Source organism: Triticum urartu, chromosome 3A (genome assembly GCF_056163025.1).
Source record: "Triticum urartu cultivar PI428250 chromosome 3A, HENAU_Tu73, whole genome shotgun sequence".
In the NCBI taxonomy this organism is placed as follows: Eukaryota; Viridiplantae; Streptophyta; class Magnoliopsida; order Poales; family Poaceae; genus Triticum; species Triticum urartu.
In genome coordinates, this window is record NC_141875.1 from 27,289,337 (window position 1) to 27,311,265 (window position 21,929).

At 47.5% G+C, this 21,929-nt stretch overlaps 1 protein-coding gene and 1 pseudogene across 1 annotated transcript; one reads left to right on the forward strand and one right to left on the reverse strand.

Annotated features, from left to right (window-relative positions):
• Positions 1-9,348: 9,348 nt before the first annotated feature.
• Positions 9,349-9,487, forward strand: LOC125529066 (small nucleolar RNA Z247; annotated as a pseudogene).
• A 1,331-nt stretch (positions 9,488-10,818) lies between these two features.
• Positions 10,819-21,823, reverse strand: LOC147978117 (uncharacterized). Its single transcript, XM_087514650.1, has 7 exons — positions 21,529-21,823; positions 14,894-15,006; positions 13,595-13,768; positions 13,121-13,504; positions 12,878-13,030; positions 10,984-11,046; positions 10,819-10,893 (listed from the first exon to the last, which is right to left on the reverse strand). Exons 1-7 carry the CDS (start codon positions 21,821-21,823, stop codon positions 10,819-10,821), a joined length of 1,257 nt encoding a protein of 418 aa, XP_087370776.1.
• Positions 21,824-21,929: the final 106 nt, after the last annotated feature.

Consider the following 21,929-nt stretch of genomic DNA (forward strand, 5'->3'; position numbering starts at 1 on the left):
AGCTCTTTTTCACTAAAGCGCTACTGCTATAACCAGTTTCCCTTTTTTCTTTTCCTCAGCATAATAGGAACATATATATTACATCATTGGACCCTTGCATAATAATGGCTAAGTGTGTATACAAAATAGGAACATATATATATATTACATCATTGGACCCATGCATAATAATGGCTAATTAAGTGTGTATACAAAATAGGAACATATATATATATATATATATATATATATATATATATATATTACATCATTTGAACGATTCCTCAGCGCTGACGTTTTCGTTTTTGAGTCAGCTTCTTTCCCTTCTTGTTCGTCGAACAATAATTGAGCCCCTCATTGTGACTTTGCCTTTTCCATGGAGTACAATTTTTCTTTGGTAATGTAGTATTGATTCTTCTTTTGACGTACACTTCATCATCATCGTCATCTTCCCTCATTGGGTTGCCGTACTGATCATAGTCTTCCTCGTTGGCGACTCCATCCATTCCAATGATGTTTCTTTTGCCTTTCCTCACGACAACACGACTGGGATTGCATGGGTCGGTTATGAAGAAGCATTGTGTCACGTGCTTAGCTTGTACCCATGGCTCGTTTTTTGCGATAGCGTTCACGGTAGCACTCTTGGCATCGGGTATAGTCATGGTAGTGAAAATCCGGCTTTCTCTTTCGACATTCTTAGCCCATCTGACACGGAACATCGTCGTGTTGTGCAGTCCAGAGTAGTCAAGCTCCCAGATCTCCTCGACCCTTCCATAAAATCGTTCAGTTGTGCCGTTGTCGCTGCCGGTCATGCATTCCATCGTCACCCCTGAGTTCTGATAATCATCACTGTCCATATCTTTGGCCTCCGTGTAGAACGTGTATCCGTTGATATCATATGCCTGATAGGTTATGAGGTTGGGCGAGGGGCCATGTGCTAAGGCGTATATGAGCAATCCGTCCTTAGAGCCCTCCTCCAGGGGATTAGCAATAATATGCTCTTTGAACTAACACAGGAAAGTGGAGTTGTGCTCTCTAGTAACTTCGGCGTCCGTCCTGCGTACCCCCGGTCACGATACTTCTTTGCGATAATTTCTTTGTGCAGTGCCACGAAAGGATCTACCTCGTCTAGGTGTTGTAGCACTACCAAGTTTGCTCTGTCAAAGTCGCTGCGTCGATCTGAGTATGCCACGTGCAGTTCCCTGCGACCGTTGCAGTGACCTTCCCCTTCGAGCCTCCCATCGTGCTTGTTAACGGGAAAACCAACACTAACACCAGGCGGCTGGTCTGCGCCATATAGAAAATTCTCACAGAAAGAGATGCACTCTGGTGTCAAATAGCCCTGGACGATGCTTCCATCCGGACGAGACATGTTACGAACGAATCCTTTTATGATCCCATTCATCCTCTCAAACGGCATCATGTTGTGCAGGAATGACGGCCCCAGGTCTATTATGTCATCCACAATATGGACACATAGATGCACCATCACGTCAAAGAACGCGGGCGGGAAGTACATCTCAAGCTCATTCAGTATCACAACGATCTCTTCCTGTAGCCTTTGGAGCTGCTTCACACTAATCGACTTTCGAGAGATGACGTCGAAAAAGTTGCAGAGACCAATAAGCGTGTCACGGACGTGCTTGTCCATTATCCCTCTAAGGGCAACAGGTAATATCTGCGTCATCATCACATGGCAGTCATGAGACTTCATCCCGCTGAACCTTTTCTTGTCCGTGTCTAGATATCTACTTATCTTGCCACAGTAACGGGAACTAACTTTGACTCCAGTAAGGCACTTAAAGAATTGATTGATCTCAGCCTGACTTAAGGTGAAGCAAGAAGGGGGGCAATAATCCTCATTCTTTATTTTCTTGCCCTTCTTCTCCCGTGCCTCTGTCTCCGTCTCTCTCTCGTCTGACATTTTACGTGGCGGCATGTGTAGATCTTCCCTGATTTCCAAATCTTGCAAGTCTTTTCTTGCCTTCGGCCCATCCTTGGTCTTATCCGGCATGTTCATCAGTGTTGCGAGCAAGCTCTCAAGGACATTCTTACAGATATGCATTTGATCAAGGCAATGAGGTGTATCGAGTTTGTGCCAGTACTCCAAGTCCCAGAACACAGACCTCGTCTTCCATACCTTCAGCAGCGGCTCCAGCGCCTTTCTCATCGTCTTTCCCGGCGCGGGGCACTCCTTCTAGTTTTTCAACAACTCATCGATTTCGGCACCGCTCCGCTTACGTGGAGGTCCTCGATGCTCAGCGTGACCATTGAATAGATCTCCACGGTTTCTCCACGGGTCGTCCTGTTCGAGCCATCTTCGATGCCCCATGTACATGATTTTCCCATACCCGCCATCTTTCCTTGACGTTAGCTGCTGAGACGTCGTATCATCCATGCACCGCGTGCATCCGCAATATCCATGGCACACCTGGCCTGCCACATATCCGTAACCAAGATAGTCGTGCACTGTCGTGATCAGCGCGTCTCTCATGTTGAAATACTCGCCTTTGCTGGCATCCCATGTCTTGGCCGGTGTTTTCCATAACGTGTCTAACTCCTTATGAAGTAGCCCCAGATACAAATTAATATTATTTCCTGGTTGTTTCGGCCCTTGAATAAGCATGCTCATGTGAATGTACTTCGATTTCATGCACAACCAGGGGGGAGGTTGTACATCCATACAAACACGGGCCATGTGCTATGGTTGGTGCTCTGGTTGCCAAACGGATTCATGCCATCGGTTCCTTGCATCACATTCAAAATACCGGTAGAAGCTGTTCAACGCTCTCCACTGGGATCCATCCTTGACGTGTCTCAGCTTCGGATCATCTCCATCGTCGGGCTTCTTCCTCTCCACGTGCCAGCGCATTAGCTTTGCTTCCTTGGGATCTACAAAATACCTCTAGAGACGGGGAGTGATCGGTAAGTACCATACCACTTTCTGGGGACATTTCTTCCCGGCCTTCTTGTATCGAGAAGCATTGCACACCGGATAACTTGTTTTTTCCGCGTGCTCCTTCCGATAAATTATGCAATCGTTGATGCATGCATGGTATCTAACGTGTGGCAGATCAAGAGGGCACATGATCTTCTTGCCCTCATCAACACTACTAGGACATAGATTACCCTCGGGAAGAACATCCTTTATGTACTTGAGATGCTCATCGAGGCTAGTGTCGGTCCATTTGTTTTTAGCCCTCGTCTTCAGCACTTGGAGCGTGAAACTCAAGCGGGTCACCTCAGGATTGCAACCGTCATACAATGGAGTGTTCGAGTCTACCACCAGTTGCTCCAGCTTAGCCTCCTCTCTAGAAGCAGCTCTCTCAGTACTCGTCTCCTTGCGAAGCAATGCTTGAACATGAGGGTCCCGCATGATTGAACTTAGTACCGACGAACTCTGCTGCGTGGAGTCCATGTCGTTCTCTCCGCCGCCATGTCCGGCCCCTTCTCCGCCGCCATGTCCGGCCTCTTCCCCGCCGCCATTATCGATCATCTCTTTGTCTTCCCCCGTGTCATCATTGCCTGCCCCGTCGGCATCCTCAACATCGTCATCCCCATCTCCAGTTATCCACCGAGTATAGCCATCCATGAAACCAATCATGAGCAGGTGCGCTTTGACACGACCATCGACATGGGGGTCAAGCCAAACTATTCCTTTGCATTTTCGACACGGACATAAAACCTCTGTCAGGTTATTTTCCTTCATGTCCTGCACCGCCGACCGCAACCACCTGTCCACCATCGTTCCACTGACCATCGTGAACTCTACACGGTAATAATAAACAAATTGATTATAAAAATGCGTGCATTCATCAAAGTCATACAAAAATTCGGCATGACCTTCCTTAAAAGTAGGACATATATAGATCTAGAGTTTGCCCGGAATTCACAGAAACGGAAATAAATCGACATTTCGGCAAAACATAGGCAACTCAAATGCACAATTTGGCGTCAACTCATGCCACACACACAATTTCCATAAAAATATCACACACACATGCATAAACATATTTCCATTTTGCAAAAGCATGAAATATTAATCACACCTCTATCTCGAGATCGAGCACACGGTGGAGATGATAATGTAGGGAGGTCAAAAGTGCACAAAGCTCTTCTTGACAAAGAAAGATCTACTTAGGGGGCAAATAGGTCACTTAACTAAATGCTACATCTACCTAGCTAGCTAATTTGGGAGGAGACAACTTCAACTAGTGGAGGGGGGAGGAAAAAGAGAAAGGAGATGAATTAATGGAGGTGGTGTAGTTATAGCTAGGAGTAATGAAGAGAGAGAAAGGTAGGTAGAAGAGGGAGAGTAATGGGGGGAGAAGTATTGAGGAAGAAGAACAGTGAGAGAGGGAGGATGTGGGAGGTAGGGGAAAGGGAGGAGAGGATATGGGGAGGGGGAGGTGGAAAAGGTGGTGGGTGCTACGTCTTAGCAGTAGCGCGGGAGAGAAAACGCGCTGCTGCTAAGAGCGTAGCAACAATGCACTTTCCTGTCACGCGCTACTGCTAAACGGGCCAACCCTGTGCACAATTTCAAAATTAGCAGCAGCAAGGTGACAAAAAAGCACGCTGCTACTATGGCATTAGCAGCAGCGGGCTCCCTGGCGCTGCGCTACTGGTAAACTTATGTCGTTGTGTACTGTCGGTGGATTTTTGTAGCAGCGCGTTTTAAGCGTCACGCGCTACTGCTAAGTTTTCACCAGTAGCGAGCTTTCCGTGGCCGCGCTGCTACTACTTAGCAGCAGCGCCTATTTTTATGACGCGCTGCTGCTAAGATTCTGTGTATAAGGTTTTCAGCGTACATCTATAGCTCATTCACAGGCTTTCAAGAATATTTCCACTGCGACTCACAGTGAGGAGGGTACTGGAACAACATAGATCAATGACTTACGGATAATAAACACATACCGAGCTCTTACCTAACGAATGACCTACACACATCCAAAAAGGCGTCGTAGATGATTCATAAGAAAAGAATAATCAACTAATAAAGAAAAGGGTAAATAAGTCACACAAAGTAAAAAAATGAATGCTTTTGAAAAACAGGGTATATTAGATACAGCTATGATGATATAAATGGCAGAGTAAAAAACAAATGCCATAGTAAAAATCTGAATATACACTTGTGACCAGCATTTTGCGAGAATAGCTGCACAAAAATAAGAAGTAGGTCAAGTAGGGAAAGGCTACATGAAATAAAACAATTATAAGACAGCAAACACAATATAAACTGAATTGCTATATATAATAACATGATAACTTGTTGCACATCTAGAAAATATAAAAAATGAGAAATATAATTGGGTTAGTACATTTTGAGATATATCTTTGCCTACCCAGTTGCTTTGTGTGACGGTGATAGCAAGATCCTACAATCAGAAATTAAGAAATATACATGGGTTTGTGCTGAAAATTAGGATTTCTTATTAGTCGACACGAAGATGAGGGTCAAACAAAAAGTACAAAAAATATATAATAGGCCTATCCGATTATGGATCAATGCTAAATTTATGTAGTTGTAGGAGGAACCTGCTGTTATGAGTTATGACAAAATAGAAGTCCATCCTTCAACTACCACATCGATAATTAGAAGCCTCTTTGACACATTTCACACAGTTGTTTCAGTTGGGTGCTTCCAACCATTGGTCATACACCTGCAGGATAAGCATAAATAACAGTAGAAGATTGAAATAATAAATAATTGCTGAGAAATCAAAACAGAAAAACCTAAAGAAATGTAAAGCGAACTGGCATCCATGCGTTTCAAGGAAAAGATTTGCCTCAATTGGTTAGACCATACTATACTAACCTATGAAGACACAACCATATTTGCACGGAATTAAGCGTCTTAATACAGAATGTGGTTAAGAAACAAACCAATTTCCTGTGATTGTGGGAATTCCCTTTCCTGCTATTTCTGCAATTTTCCTTTGACACATGCATGAGACTTTGTGTTGGTTCTCTCGAGAAGCAATCTGTAATTATAAAGAAGATTAGCTCCTGTGTTTACGTCAGTAGTATTAAGCACAAGTAGATATGTCATTCAGGCCCAACCTCATCCTAAAAAAGATAAAAATAATAAGCATAGATGGTAGAAAGACAAAAAAACACTCTAATAGATGGAATAATATTTTGACATTATAATAGGGATATACATAAAATGAAAAATCAAGGAAAAACCTGAGGATGGGATCCACGGAGGAGATAAAAGCCATGAACTCCGATTCATAGGTGTGGTGATCAATCTTGTGATTAGCGGCGCGCAGGCCGACGATGATGTCTTGGCCATGCCGAAGGAGTCCTTACCCGACAGGCAAGGAAAGGAAAGGAGGTGGAGGAGTTGGGATCAGAAGTCGAGGGAGTGGCTTCGTGCTCTCCTATAAATGGACCGTGGAGAGTACACTAGAAGAACGCTGCACCGCAGGCAATAAATGGCGGCTCTTCATCTGCGTTGGTGGCTGCCATTTCTTTCATGGCGAATGGCGGCGGCGAGCGGTAGAGAGAGCGGCGACGATAGGACTTGCAGCTGAGAAGATGAAGCCTGAACCTGAACGACCTAATGTAATTACATGGGCTAACACCACAGCCGACCGAGCCAACTACAGATCATGTGCCAACTATTGGGCCAGGCAGCCCAAGTGAAAACAATGGCCAGGTTGCAGCGTGATGGGACAGGTTGCCGAGATGCAGCGTGTGCGTACGTATGCCCTTTTTTAGTCAATCCTACCGGTGAGTGTAAAATCCGTGAGGTATGCTGCATAAAACGTGTGGGTGCAGTGGTCGTAGGGGGAACGTCATCGCAAACATGTGGGCGCAGTGCACGAAGATGGTTTGCCAGATGACCTTACACCAATGTGGCCGTAGGGGGAATCAGAACAATTGGTTGCTCTTTTCCAAACTGAAGGCTGACATGCATGTTGCTGATGTGCACATTGTGCATGTTGAAAAAATTGATTGTAGTGGGGATCAACTTCATAAAAATGTAAGATTATGTGAGGGCTACTATGTGACATGCAGATTCATGGACAGAGAGATATTCCAATCCACTCCACTACACTTTCTCTATGCCTCCCCAATCCTCTCTGACAGCACACCCTCCTCGCATCACTCGCCGCCATCCCATGTGCCTCAGCGGGTGAGGTAGTGAGGCACGCTGCACTGGTGCTCGATGCACAGGACTCACAGGGGAGACCTCGTGCTCTCAAGGAAGAGGGGGGGGGGGGGGGGGTGGTGTCCTGGGTTCGACATCGATCCATGCCAACAAACAACACCGCACTTTGATGCTATCCCATGGCACGAGACCAGGGGGTGCTCATCTCGCATGGAAATCATCGGTTTTTCATTAGATGGGATCCTACAGTTTGATCAACAAAAAATAGTGTAGTCAGATTACCCCTGATTTCATCAACGAAAGCAAACATGCTAAAGCAACAGTCTCTTATAAGTTTCTGACAACATGTATATAGATATATTTTAAGGTAGCTCCTCTAACCATGACAACATACTTCCTCTTTCCCCTCAAGTCAGACCTCTCCTGGTGGGTGCCTTGACAAAATGATAAGGAGTACAATATGTTCACTCAATGCTAACCACTCAATTCCCGATGGCTCATATTCTCAAGCAATCGCCCTTTGTTCATGAAATGATTATGCAACGATTGGGTATGGGAGGGGAAGCTGTTGAGACTCCATACGTTTTCTCCTACTCTTGAAGCCTAGAGAGAACACACTCCATCGGTGGTCGCATTTATATGGATGATTTAGCCACGCATGATGAGTTATCCTGCCTTTCTTTCCCAAAGTTAACCCGTTGATCAACCTCAACTCAACACATATAGATGATTAGTGTTTCTCCTTTCATACTGCAATAATTGATGTACAATGTTTGTCAACTATCATTTTCCCATATCATCCATGTAACACAGGTACAACTACTGCCAGGTCATCAAAATAGCACTAGCGAGACTGCAAGAGCATTACCATGTATCTTGATATGCAGATCACCCTACATGCCTAATATTCTAGGCACATGCAAATTGCTTCAATACACCCTCGAACCATATTTAAATGGGAGGAGCCCCATTTCTTTCCCACTTCATTGTCCACTTGTCACACCAATGCAAGTAGTGCAGAACCACTGTCTCGTACACGTATGCATTTGAAATATGGATTGGTTGTAGTCTTTCTGATTGACAAAATAGAAATAATAATTAAGTTGTTGAAAAATACATACTAGGATGGCATTTGTGTCCTGCCTCTCTAGCTACATTTAGGAGTAGGAGGCATCAGCAAGCGAAGGAGGTCCAAGTGATAATATGCCACACCTGCAATGCATGTGACCCGTGCAGTCAGGAACTAGGATGCGTAGGGATAAGGAAATAGCTTCTGTTTCTTTTGTTTATCTCTACAATACCTAAAGAAGAGTTCCAAGTCTTCTTGAATGGGCAGTTCATGTGATACAACAGACATTATTCCTATAATGCTCTTGTTCGCCTCCCTCTGTTATTATCCCCTCAATCAAAGAGTAGGCGAGAATACAATGTATCACCGGTGCTAAGCAAGCGACAGACCTCATGCCACTGTTAAACACATATTCATGTCACGTTGGAGCCCAGACTTGGCGCACAAGGAGACATCCAGGAGATAGACTAGGTTGTTAGACAAGTAGTTCAATATCTTGTAAACCTCTTATCTCTTTATCTCTTCCTCCCCAAGTTGAAATCTTCTCCAACAAACTTGTATGCGCTATTTGCCAGGGAGGTGCGCCCCTGCAGCCTATAACATGCAACGCGCCCCCTCACATCGACGGTAAGATGCTTTCGCCTATTCGCACATGGTAATCAGAGCCTCCTCTTCCAAAACCCTAGCTGCCATCTAGTGCCAAGCCATGTCTTCCTCTAGCGCCGCTCAATCCAATCTCAGCGGCCAAGTCACGGAGAAGCTCTCCCGGACGAACTACGTCCTGTGGTGAACGCAAGTTACGCCGCAGCTGAGGGGAGCCGGGCTCTTCGGCTATGTCGATGGAACCATGCCGGAACCCGTCTGCCTCCTCGTCACCAAGGACAAGAAAGGCAAGGAGACGACTGAGCTCAATCCTCTCCATCCCATTTGGGTGAAGGAGGATCAACAAGTGCTCGGCTACCTCCTCAACAACCTCTCCAAAGAAGTGTTGATCACGGTGACCGCGATCACCACCGCGCACGCTCTCTGGGCGGCGCTCGCAGGCATGTTTTCCTCTCAATCTCCGAGTCGTGTTAACAACATTCGCACTGCTTTGATCAATGCACAGAAGGGCAACCAATCTGTTGCCGCGTACTATGCCTCTATGCGCGGTCTGGCCGATGAACTCGCCGCGGCCGGCAAGCCAATCCAGGATGATGAACTGATCTCCTACCTGCTGCACGGGCTGGACATGGACTACCAGCCCCTTGTCTCTGCCCTTGATGCCCGCGTCACGCCAGTCTCTCTCGATGAGTTGTACGCCATGCTGAGCAACTTTGATTAGCATGTCGGGCAGTTCCATAGCACCGGCGGCGGCTTCAAGTCTTCGGCAAACGCGGCCACCCGCGGGCGCGGCGGGTACTCATCCCGTCACCGTGGTCCTCCTCGACACAAGGGCAAGCAAGGTGGTGGCGGCTCCAGCAACTCCGGCTCCCGCAGCGGGCGCCCTAACTTCAACAACAGCAAGGGTCGCCGTGGCGGGGGCGGCAGCGGCAGTGGCGGCTCGGGACGGTCACGACCCGATGCTGTACGCTGTCAAATCTGCGGCAAGCCTGGCCACTCGGCCAGGGATTGCTGGTATCGCTTTGACGAAGATGAAGCTTCCTCGGATGAAGAAGACAAGGTTGCTGCCGCTGCCGACGGGTCCTATGGTGTGGATACCAACAGGTATCTCGACAGCGGTGACACAAACCATCTCACGGGCGAGCTCGAGAAGGTGACCCTCCATGAGAAATACCATGGGAAGGACCAGATCCACACGGCAAGTGGTGCAGGTATGAGGATAAGTCATATAGGTCATTCTATTATACGTACCCCTTCCCGCAAAATTCACCTTAGAAAAATTCTGCATGTTCCTAGTGCCAACAAAAATCTTCTCTCCGTTCATCGTATCACTATTGATAATCATGTGTTCATTGAATTCCATCCTTTCTTCTTTTTGATCAAGGATCAGGCCAGAAGGAAGGTACTCTACCGCGGTAGATGTGTTCGAGGGCTTAATGGAGGTGGTGTAGTTATAGCTAGGAGTAATGAAGAGAGAGAAAGGTAGGTAGAAGAGGGAGAGTAGTGGGGGAGAAGTATTGAGAAAGAAAAAGAGTGAGAGAGGGAGGATGTGGGAGGTAGGGGAAAGGGAGGAGAGGAGATGGGGAGGGGAAGGTGGAAAAGGTGGTGGGTGCTGCGTCTTAGCAGTAGCGCGGGAGAGAAAGCGCGCTGCTGCTAAGAGCGTAGCAACAGCGCGCTTTCCTGTCACACGCTACTGCTAAACGGGCCAACCCTGTGCACAATTTCAAAATTAGTAGCAGCGAGGTGACAAAAAAGCGCGCTGCTACTATGGCATTAGCAGCAGCGCGCTCCCTGGCGCCGCGCTACTGGTAAACTTATGTCGTTGTGTACTGTCGGTGGATTTTTGTAGCAGCGCGGTTTAAGCGTCACGCGCTACTGCTAAGTTTGCACCAGTAGCGAGCTTTCCGTAGCCGCGCTGCTCCTACTTAGCAGCAGCGCCTGTTTTTATGCCGCGCTGCTGCTAAGATTCTGTGTATAAGGTTTTCCCTAGTAGTGTAAGTCTAGGTCTTTATGCATTTGTTAAGCAAAACACTAGAGAAACTTACCGTGATCATGGAGGTGTGGGAGCGGGCTGGCTCGTGTCGATACCTGGAGAAGGATCGTGCGATGCTTTTCTGGAGTTATGCTGCACCAAAGATCATTTCCAATGTCTCGTTAGCATGATGACACTCAAATGTTCAGACTAGCAAGTAGTCTACATTCACATTAAACTCACCGTCGTCCCAGGAGCAATCACTGACATCGGCGGAGCGGTCTGACCGGACTTCTCGCACACAGACTGCACATTTGGTTTTGACAACTCAGTCATACTAGTTAGTAATGAGACAAACACTACATGAATGTTTTGACTAATCAGCAGAAGAAACTGTTGGGGAATGTAGTAATTTCAGAAATTATCCTACGCACATGCAAGATCATGGTGATGCATAGCAACGAGAGGGGAGAGTGTTGTCTACGTACCCTCGTAGACCGAAAGCGGAAGCGTTAGCACAACGCGGTTGATGTACTCGTACGGCTTCACGATCCGACCGATCAAGTACCGAACGTACGACACCTCCGAGTTCAGCACATGTTCAGCCCGATGACGTCCCTCGAACTCCGATCCAGCCCAGTGTTGAGGGAGAGTTTCGTCAGCACGACGGTATGGTGACGATGTTGATGTTCTACCGACGCAGGGCTTCGTCTAAGCACCGCTACAGTATTATCGAGGTGGACTATGGTGGAGGGGGGCACCGCACACGGCTAAAAGATCAACTTGATCAATTGTTGTGTCTATGGGGTGCCCCAACCCCCGTATATAAAGGAGCAAGGGGGTGCGGCCGGCCAGCGAGAGGGCACGCCAGGAGGAGTCCTACTCGCACCGGGAGTAGGACTCCCCCCTTTCCTAGTTGGAATACGATTCGGGAGAAGGAAAAGAGAGAGGGGAAGAAGGAAAGAGGGGGCCGCCCCCCTTGCCCTAAACCAATTCGGTTTGGGCCTTGGGGGGGGCGCCCCACACTCCCCTTGCTTCCCTCTATTTCGACTAAGGCCCATGTAGGCCCATTAAGCCCCCGGGGGGTTCCGGTAACCTTCCGGTACTCCGGTAAAATCCCGATTTCACCCGGAACACTTCCGACATCCAAACATAGGCTTCCAATATATCAATCTTCATGTCTTCACCATTTCGAGACTCCTCGTCATGTCCTTGATCACATCCGGGACTCCGAACAACCTTCGGTACATCAAACCATATAAACTCATAATATAACTGTCATCGTAACGTTAAGCGTGCGGACCCTACGGGTTCGAGAACTATGTAGACATGACCGAGACACGTCTCCGGTCAATAACCAATAGCGGAACCTGGATGTTCATATTGGCTCCCACATATTCTACGAAGATCTTTATCGGTCAAACCGCACAACAACATACGTTGTTCCCTTTGTCATCGGTATGTTACTTGCCCGAGATTCGATCGTTGGTATCTCAATACCTAGTTCAATCTCGTTACCGGCAAGTCTCTTTAGTCGTTCCGTAATACATCATCCTGCAACTAACTCATTAGTTGCAATGCTTGCAAGGCTTAAGCGATGTGCATTACCGAGAGGGCCCAGAGATACCTTTCGGACAATCGGAGTGACAAATCCTAATCTTGAAATACGCCAACCCAACAAGTACCTTTGGAGACACCTGTAGAGCACCTTTATAATCACCCAGTTACGTTGTGATGTTTGGTAGCACACAAAGTGTTCCTCCGGTAAAAGGGAGTTGCATAATCTCATAGTCATAGGAACATGTATAAGTCATGAAGAAGGCAATAGCAGAATACTAATCGATCGTGTGCTAAGCTAACGGAATGGGTCATGTCAATCACATCATTCTCCTAATGATGTGACCCTATTAATTAAATGAAAACTCATGTCTATTGTTAGGAAACATAACCATCTTTGATCAATGAGCTAGTCAAGTAGAGGCATACTAGTGACAATCTGTTTGTCTATGTATTCACACATGTATTATGTTTCCGGTTAATACAATTCTAGCATGAATAATAAACATTTATCATGATATAAGGAAATAAATAATAACTATATTATTGCCTCTAGGGCATATTTCCTTCAGGAACTTACCACAAGGAGCTCGTACATTGGCCTTGCCTGCATGTCATTCCGTGCCCTCTCCTCCTCCAACATCTTTGTCGTCCTCTCCTCCAACTCCCGCTGCCTCTCCACCGCCTCCGACAGAAGTTTCTCCCTTCTATCTCTCTCACTCTGTATAGCAGCCTGCAACACCACTCCTCGTTAGAATTTGTAATCATTGATGGAAGCGCACATAATGTAATGTAGAAAGATAGCTGAGTACGTATAACTAACCTTGAAGGCGAGTTGGACAGGCCGTTCACGAGGCCTTATCTCAGGAGCGGATCTCGACTCGCGCGCCTTGATCTCCGGGAGAGTGCTAGGACAACGGATAAGTCCATCTCCAATGGCTATCGAGCCATGGAACCTCCCGCCACCAGCTATCATCACCAGCTCTGGATCAATGGGACCCTGGCTCGGGTTAAAGTCCTCCCCTTTCCTCGCCTTCCCTTCATCTCTATATTTCACGAGCTTGTCATGGGAGGAGATGTTGGTGAAGTTGTTTGCATCATCGAGGTCAGACGGAGAGAATGCCTTGACTTTCTTGTAAGAGGCAGTATGGGCCATGGCATAGAGGTCGTACACCTCTGGCACCTTATCCGCCTTATTGTAGCGTGCCTGAAAGAGAGAAGCAACATAAATTAGTAATTAAAGGGCTCAAGCTAGCATGATGAATGAATTGCATGAATCATGAAGCAAACCACATACCCAGTTCCACCCGGACTGATATAAGTTGGAGCTGCCTTGATGGTGTGGCACACCTTCCATTTGGGCACGTTTGTCCTTGGACGCGTTGTGGACGGCTAGCCATTCTTTTGAGCACCACTCATTGACCAACACCTCCCAACAATCCATCCGATCCGCACACCATCTCGGAGGCGCCTAAGTTAGCAAATAGAAACTTGAGCGCTACGGCTATGAATTAATAAATGAAGGAAGTAAGTACAAGGCCTTAAGAATTACCTTCATGTATTGCTCCTTACTCAGGAACTTCTCGCGGCATGCCGACTTGGGCTTCTTGATACCACGCAAGGCGTAGTAGTCTCGAACAGCCTGCACCCGAGCCTCGTGCCGTAAGTTCTGTAGTACGCGCTTGCAGACATTCTCAATAACAGTTGCCGCCTCCTCCTCCTATCCCTCCTCACACCTGTAGAATGTCTGCAATCAAATGAGACAATATTGATTAGTACAATTAATAACTAGCTAGTTGAAGATTTTTAATTGTGTAAAGGAGAAATTACCCAGAACTTTCTGATCACCACGTCTGCCCTTGTGTTGCACAAGACACCGTCGATAATCTCACCCGGCGGGGCCGAGGCAGCCAAATTGTGCTCCCAGCTCAATCCAAGCTCTGGAAGCCAACCCTCACCAGGCAACGTGACAAACCCCGGGAAGTTATGCCGGCAAAGCACTCCAAGGACGGAGTTGGGCCGATGGACCTTCGCATGGTGGTCCCAACCCCTGTAGGATGACAAGGCCAACACATTAGATATTTGAAGAAACGTGAATGCAGAAGGTACAAAAATATTAAATGCACTTACCTCTCCCCATCAGGGAAAATCAACCACCTCTGCTCGTGGGTCGCCGACACGGACGGGAGCCGTGTACAACCACACTGGTAGACGGTGCCCCCCTCCTCCTCAATATCAGTCAGCTCCCCGCCATCATCAACATGGCCACTCGGCCCATCAGGATGATCCGGCCAGGTACCCCATCCAGACGTGTGCTTGTCCGGGGTCTCATGGGCCCAACTATCGTGGGCCGAAGGCTCATGGACCCAAGGCTTGTGGACCGGAGTCCGTGTAGCCTCCTCCTCGGACGAGTCCACCCTAGCAGTCACGTGCTCGGGTGAAACAGCTGGGGGTGGCGGCGAGGAAGGAACCCTAGCAGTCATCCTACCTCCTCTCCCGCGACCATGTGCTCCAGCTCCTCTCTTCTTCCCTCCCTTTCCTCGTCCCCTGCTGGGCACCGCGGTTGACGAAGAAGGGCCTGGCGGTGTCGCCATACTGTCCAGCAACGCTCGTCGGATTTGTGCGGGTGGAATGGAAGACCTCCCACCACGCGCCGACGAAGAGGGGGCCTCGGAGCACTCCGGACCAACGCCCACCATCTTTCAACACCTGCCATGACAAAGAGTAAACGAAATTAATACAACATAAAAAATACCGACACGAATAATAATATATGATGTTTTTATAACAAAATCAAAAAATATATATGGTGTCTGGGTGGCGTGTCGGGGTCGGGGTGCTGTTTCGGGGTCTGGATATCGGGGGTCGGGGTGTCGGGGGTCGGGGTGTCGGTGTGTCGGGGTCGGGGTTTGGTGTCAGGGTGTCGGGGGTCGGGGGTCGGGGTCGCGGTGTCAGGGGGTCGGGTCGGGGTGTCGGCGGTCGGGGTGCTGTGTCAGGTTCGGAGTGCTGTTTCGGGGTCTGGGTGTCGGGGGTCTGGGTGTCGGGGTCGGGGACGGGTGTGGGTCGCGGTCGGGGCACGTGACAGCCTTTTCTTCTTCTCTTCTCCTCCTCCTCCTCCTCCTCTCCTCCTCCTCCTCCTCCTCCTCTTCCTTCCTCCTCCTCCTCCTCCTCCTCCTCCTCCTCCTCCTCCTCCTCTTCTTCTTCTTCTTCTTCTTCTTCTTCTTCTTCTTCTTCTTCTTCTTCTTCTTCTTCTTCTTCTTCTTCTTCTTTCTTCTTCTTCTTTTCTTTCTTCTTCTTGTTCTTTCTTCTTCTTCTTCTTTTCTTTTCTTTCTTCTTGTTCTTTCTTCTTGTTCTTTCTTCTTCTTCTTCTTCTTCTTCTTGTTCTTCTTCTCCTTCTTCTTCTTCTTCTTCTTCTTCTTCTTCTTCTTGTTCTTCTTCTCCTTCTTCTTCTTCTTCTTCTTCTTCTTCTTCTTCTTTTCTTTCTTCTTCTCCCTCCTCCTCTTCCTCCCTCATCCCCTCTTCTTAAAACTAAAACTAATCTAAAATAAACTAAACTAAAAATAAAAACTAAAACTAAACTCAAACTAAAACTAAAGTAAAACTTTAACTAAACTAGGGTTTAGGGTTTCCTCTTCCTCTTCTTTTCTTTCTTCTTCTCCCTCCTCCTCTTGCTCCCTTCTCCCCTCTTCTTCTTCTTCTTCTTCTTCCTCTTCTTCTTCCCCTTCTACATATTCTAGCACTTAAACTAAACTGAATCTAACACTAAATCGAACACTAAAACTAAACTGAATCTAACACTAAATCTAACAGCAAAAAAAGAAAAAACAGAAGAAAAAATAACTCACCGGATCGAGCGGCGGCGACGGGGGCGACGGTGGCGCCGGGGCGGTGAGCGGCGGCTCCGAGCCTGCAGGGAGGCGGGGGCGATGGGGCCGCGGTGGCGCCGGGGATGACGGTGGCGCCAGGTGGTGGGAGGGTGGTGGGGGCGCCGGGGTAGTGGGGGCAGTGGGGCGGTGGGGCGGCGACGTGGTGGGGTAGCGGGGTGGTGGGGCAACGAGGCGGCGGGGTGGTGGGGCGACGAGGCGTCGGCGCGTGAGGGGCGGCAGGGTGGTGGGTCGTCGGGGCAAGCGGCGACGGGTGGCGGGGGAGGCGGCGGGTAGTGGGGGCGGGGGCGGTGGCGGGCGTCGGGGAGGAGAGAGGGAGAGAAACAGAGAGAAGGGGCGGGGTGGGGCTCGGCCGTTAGTTAGGAAGAATCTTTGCCGTCCGCCCACCCTTTGTCGTCCGCTTTGTTTCCTTTTTGCCGTCCGCTTTATTTCCTCTTTGCCGTCTGCTAGCGAGGTAGGGGGCGCGCCCAGGGGGGTAGGGCGCGCCCCCACCCTCGTGGGCAGGGTGTGGGCCCCTTGGTGAACTTCTTGCGCTCAGTATTTATTATATATTCTGAAAATTACTTCCGTGAAGTTTCAGGGCTTTTGGAGCTATGCAGAATAGGTCTCTAATATTTGCTCTTTTTCCAGCCCAGAATCCCAGTTGCCGGCATTCTCCCTCTTTATGTAAATCTTGTAAAATAAGAGAGAATAGGTATAAGTATTGTGACATAATGTGTAATAACAGTCCATAATGCAATAAATATTGATATAAAAGCATGATGCAAAATGGACGTATCAGCGACTAATTCAAGACATATAGAACTTGATTCTTACGTTTGTCGTCTACAAGGCCATGCATTCGCAAACATTCCTGCTAAGCAATCAGAATGGCTGCAAGAAAATCCCCTCAAAATGCAAACAATGCATCGGTCATGATTCAAAACCCAGTTTGGACGTCAGACAATCTTATGGTTAGGGAGCCAAATGGATGAAGGTTGAGACTTCGATTTGACCGTCACTTCTCCGCCTTAGTGTTTTGTAACATTCTCATAAGCATTTTGATAAAATGAATGAGCTTGTCTTCCTCTCTCCTTGTTACAATAGTAGTGTACATCGATGAAGGATACCACCCACCAATTAACCCATGCATGTGGCATTTGACCTCTATTTATTATGCAAATGTCTTTCTACTCCCAACAATGATACCACATCAGCTACCATCAGGTCATGGAAACAATAAAGGCGGGCATATGGATCTACAGTATGTGATAGCTGGCAATTTGGACCATGTGCGAACTACCATCTCGATTTTCATTAAAAGGCCCTATGTTCACACTCCTCCCCCTCTCAATTCTTCACATACCATATATATAACCTTGCGAACACAATGCCAATAGTCATAGTCTAGTGTGTATAATGAGAGTTCCAAATTAATTTCTATCACTTCAAATCTTCTCAATTCATCAACAAAAATTAGTTGTCTAATAGCTCCAAATGTCAAGATGGAATTCCTTCTTGAGCTCTCACGGATAGGAGTTGGAGGCATCAGAAAGTTAGTGAGGACATGTGCATACGATGACGCACGGGACACACACAAACACACGTCTAGCCCCCCCAGTTCATGTTGTTTAGGTCCCGATCGATTAGGTATGTCCACCAACTAACACACATCTTGTATGAGCCTGACCTATGCTCCGCTCATCACTTTAAGATTTTGCACCCAGTGATGGTGGCATTATCTAGTGCATCAAGATTGTGCTCCCCATAGTTAACTGTGTGAATAGAGATATCAGAGGCCGGTACAATGCGGGGTGATTTGCTCCAAGCGCAATGCCTCGTAGTAGAAACTTCCACGACATCATCGATTCATTCTTGAGTCTGACAAGTGGGTGTGGACAACCTTGGGATGTTTTGTGCGTCCCATTGGAGGTGTGTCCTAGGCCTATTTACTTTGTCGATAACTGGACGACGTGAGCATTGCCAATATGCTCCATCCCTCCATGTTCACAATCCTCTTTTTGGCAAAAATTCCCCAAGCATGTCTATTTTAGACTATTATATTTTTACCTCAAAACATGTTTTCACCCCGCTTTATAGATAAAACAAACACCATGTCTGTACAACAAGTTCAAAATGATAGAATACGTAGAAATTGATGTTGTCTCTCCGCATTTGAAGATGTAAAAAAACAAAATAGATTGGGTTCAAAACATACATCGCTACTAAAAAAATACAAAAACATGGAAACACTTGCATGGTGTAGCGATGCCACTAATGTGACTTCACTGTGAAACCCGTCAACCAACATGGAGAGCCGATCTCATGGTGGACATGTGGTGCGGAGCCATGCGACTATGCACCACATGTTTGTGCATTATCATTCACGCAAAAGACATAAAGGATTGAAAGGCTACACCGTAAATTCATCAACCCAAAATATGCCACCACTACCTCCTCCAAGGCACGATTTATGTTCTAAACATATCCATAATTTATGAATTTATTGTGATATTTTCAATAGCTATGATGCATTGTTTTGTATTTTATTGGACCAATGTATTAATAAATGTCAGAAAGGCCAGTTGCATGTATTATATTTACACTACTCTTTATTATTGTGTACAGTTATCATAATATCATTTAATTTTTGCCAAAGATTACCTTTCCTGGGTTTAAATATTGGAGTTTTCTTAATGCTAGGGTGGATGGGATCTAGTGTTTGGACATCTCTTTATTTATTTATTTTTGATTGAGGGGAGGACATCACTTTATGTGATGGGGACGAACCGGTGGGTTAGAGTATTTGGGTACGATATTGTGCCTTTGCTGTCACGGAAGAGTTGTTTCCAAAACATCTATCCACGATGTCTAACTATATTAGTACATAAACATAAAAAAAGGCGAAAAAAACTACACATGTGAAAAAGCACCACGAATGAATGTAAGAAAACGCCCATTGAAAACCTTCCTTTGTGGCTATTCGTGTCACTACCATTTTACTCAACCATCAATGGTGCACCAACAACAATAGGCAATTATGCAGCAGTTGACCTTCACAGATTATGTGTTCTTAGACACCATGATGGACATGTTTTGGCCTTCCAACTCGCTGACAATATGACATTTTCACATGAAAATTTGAGAAATTCGAGGCACAAAACAAAAATTGAAAAATTTGAGGCACAAAAAATCTGGACCTACCTTTTCATGCAAAACATCCGATCCTACTTTTTCCCGCAAATTGGGGGGGGGGGGGGGGGGGGGCTTTGTGGGAGTCTGGACCACCGCCAAGTAGGACTCCGACACCTCTGGCCCACTCAAACACACCTCCCGGTACCATTTTCTTCCACTTCTCCCCTGCCCCCTTGCCATGCATCCGCGCCCTCCTCCTTCGATGCCGCCATTGTACCTCTCGGACCGCCACCCAGGCATTGTCGGACATCCGCAGCCACCACCCACGTGCCCGCTCACTTGGTACTACGGCGCTGTCCACCCAAGATCCATATGCAGCCAAGTATCGTCTGCCCCCTGTCAACGACGTTCATGGCGGACACCACACTCGCCACGTGTTCGATCAAATGTCAATGAGCTTATTTTCGAACTTCATGTTATTTGTTTTAGAGTAAGAAGGATGGCGGGGCACTCGAGCATGGAGGATGAGTTGTTGTGCGATGGGTGGTCTGTCGTATCTGCGGACTTCGTAGGCAGGAGTAGAAGGGGGCTCTTGGTTCGTTTCATGCACGAAAGAACCTTGTACCTGACAACATGCACATCATCCATGGATACAATGTGAAGTCGTTAGCGTATTGATGGTACATCATCTAGAACTCCGTCATGAAGTTTCGTATCTCAGTCGATCGTTTGGAGGAAATGTGGCCATTGCGTGCATAAACTATTATAAGCTTTGCTTCTTCTTGCTCTACATGTTCTGTAGTCTATAGAAATTGTCGTGATGTACCACAAGGCAAAGGGCGGACCATTCACACACATACATTGTTGTATGAAGTTCAAGCGTAAGTATGCGTGAGACAACATGATGCATCCATGAAAATCTTGTTGAACATCTGGTTAATCTCGTTGAATTTGAACTATTTTTTACTAGACTTATTTTCATGCTAGGTATGGATGATTTGTGTTGTTTCATATCCGATCTATGATGAATTCCGTCGCATTTGGTAAAATTTGTCTGGTTAGTTGAAATGCGGTTTGAAATATATGCATATAACTTTGGATGGCTGGGTCCTGCATCTTTGTCTGCGGACTGATCCTTCCTGGTTTGCGGACGAATGCGGTGTCCGGTTGTGTTCAGTTTGTGTGTCAGCATTGGAGATGTCCTTAGACACGATGATGGACAAGTTTTGGCCTTCAACTCGCTGGCAATCCGATTTTTTTGAAACAGGGCAAAATATTTGCCACTTTTATTGATTAAGAAGAAGAGAGTTACCTGGTTATAACGGAAACCCGGGCGAAAACCATTACAACATGCCCCCAATAGGGCACTATCAACACACGCCGACCCCAGGGCCGCGCACCAGTCGAGCCGTCGGCTTCATCACCCAAGCAACCCGTAGCCGACACCCTACAACCAAAACCGAAGCCGCAGCTCAGGCATCCACACCGACCCCGAGGCCGCACACCAGACGAGCCGCCTGCTCTGCTGCCCGAGCAACCGGAGCCGACACCCTACAACCATCTCCAGAGCCGCCGCGCCGATGTATAGACAGAAACCACACACGCTGACCCCGAGGCCACGCACCAGGCGAGCCGTCAGCTTCGTCACCCGAGCAACCGGAGCTGACACCCAACAACCGTATCTGGAGCCGCCACTCCGACATCCACACCGACCCCGAGGCCGCGCACCAGGCTGGCCAACGACACAGCCACCCACATGACCAATGCCAGCACCCCTCCATGACGACGAGATCCAGAGCCGCCAGTCTGAATTTTTCACATGAAAACATTTGATATTCCAGTTATCGGAACAATCAGTCAATCCACAGGACTTAGTCTTGACTCAGTGACATGAGAAAGTGAGATCAAGAACATCATTGCCCACACTTCGTTCATTTGAACATGCTTTCCAGGGAAGACCATGGGACGTCTTACTATTCTTTTTTACTCAACACTGTAACTAATTCAGATAACTCATCTCATTTTTTTGAACTTCTGTTATTTTAAACTCTCCGGTGGAGACATGATGTCATCACCGTCCAGAAAAAACAACCAATATGACGTCAGAAACATATGTGTCACTTGTCAAGAAATATATAAAATAAAGCACATAGTTATAAAGATTCGTATTTGAAACTCTATACTCCCCCGAATCCATATTAATTGTCATTATTATTAATAAGGGAGAGCAAACCCATGCCAGCTCCCTCTCTCTTGCGGCGCGCCGCCCCGGAGCCCGCAGCCACCTCCGTCGCAGCCTTGCTCGCCGTCAGCCCCTCTCCTCCATCCTCGTCCTCGCCGCGGTTTCCCCCAGGCTTCCCCTTGCCTCGGTTCTCGCAGGCCGCGCTGGCGGCATCCCTTTTCCCGCAGCTGGCTAGGACTGCTCCAGATCCGCCCGCCTCAGATCCTCCGACCTTGGCCAGTGCCCGGCTGCTCAAATCCGGCGTGGCTTCCGCTGATATGTTCGTTCCTACCCGTATGGTAAACATTGTTGTTAATGCCGTCGTGTTGGATGCCACTCCTCCTCCCCCTATTCATGGCGCCCATCGGCCATGTCTTAAATCGGCGTCAGCTTCCTTCAAGTCGTGTGTTGCT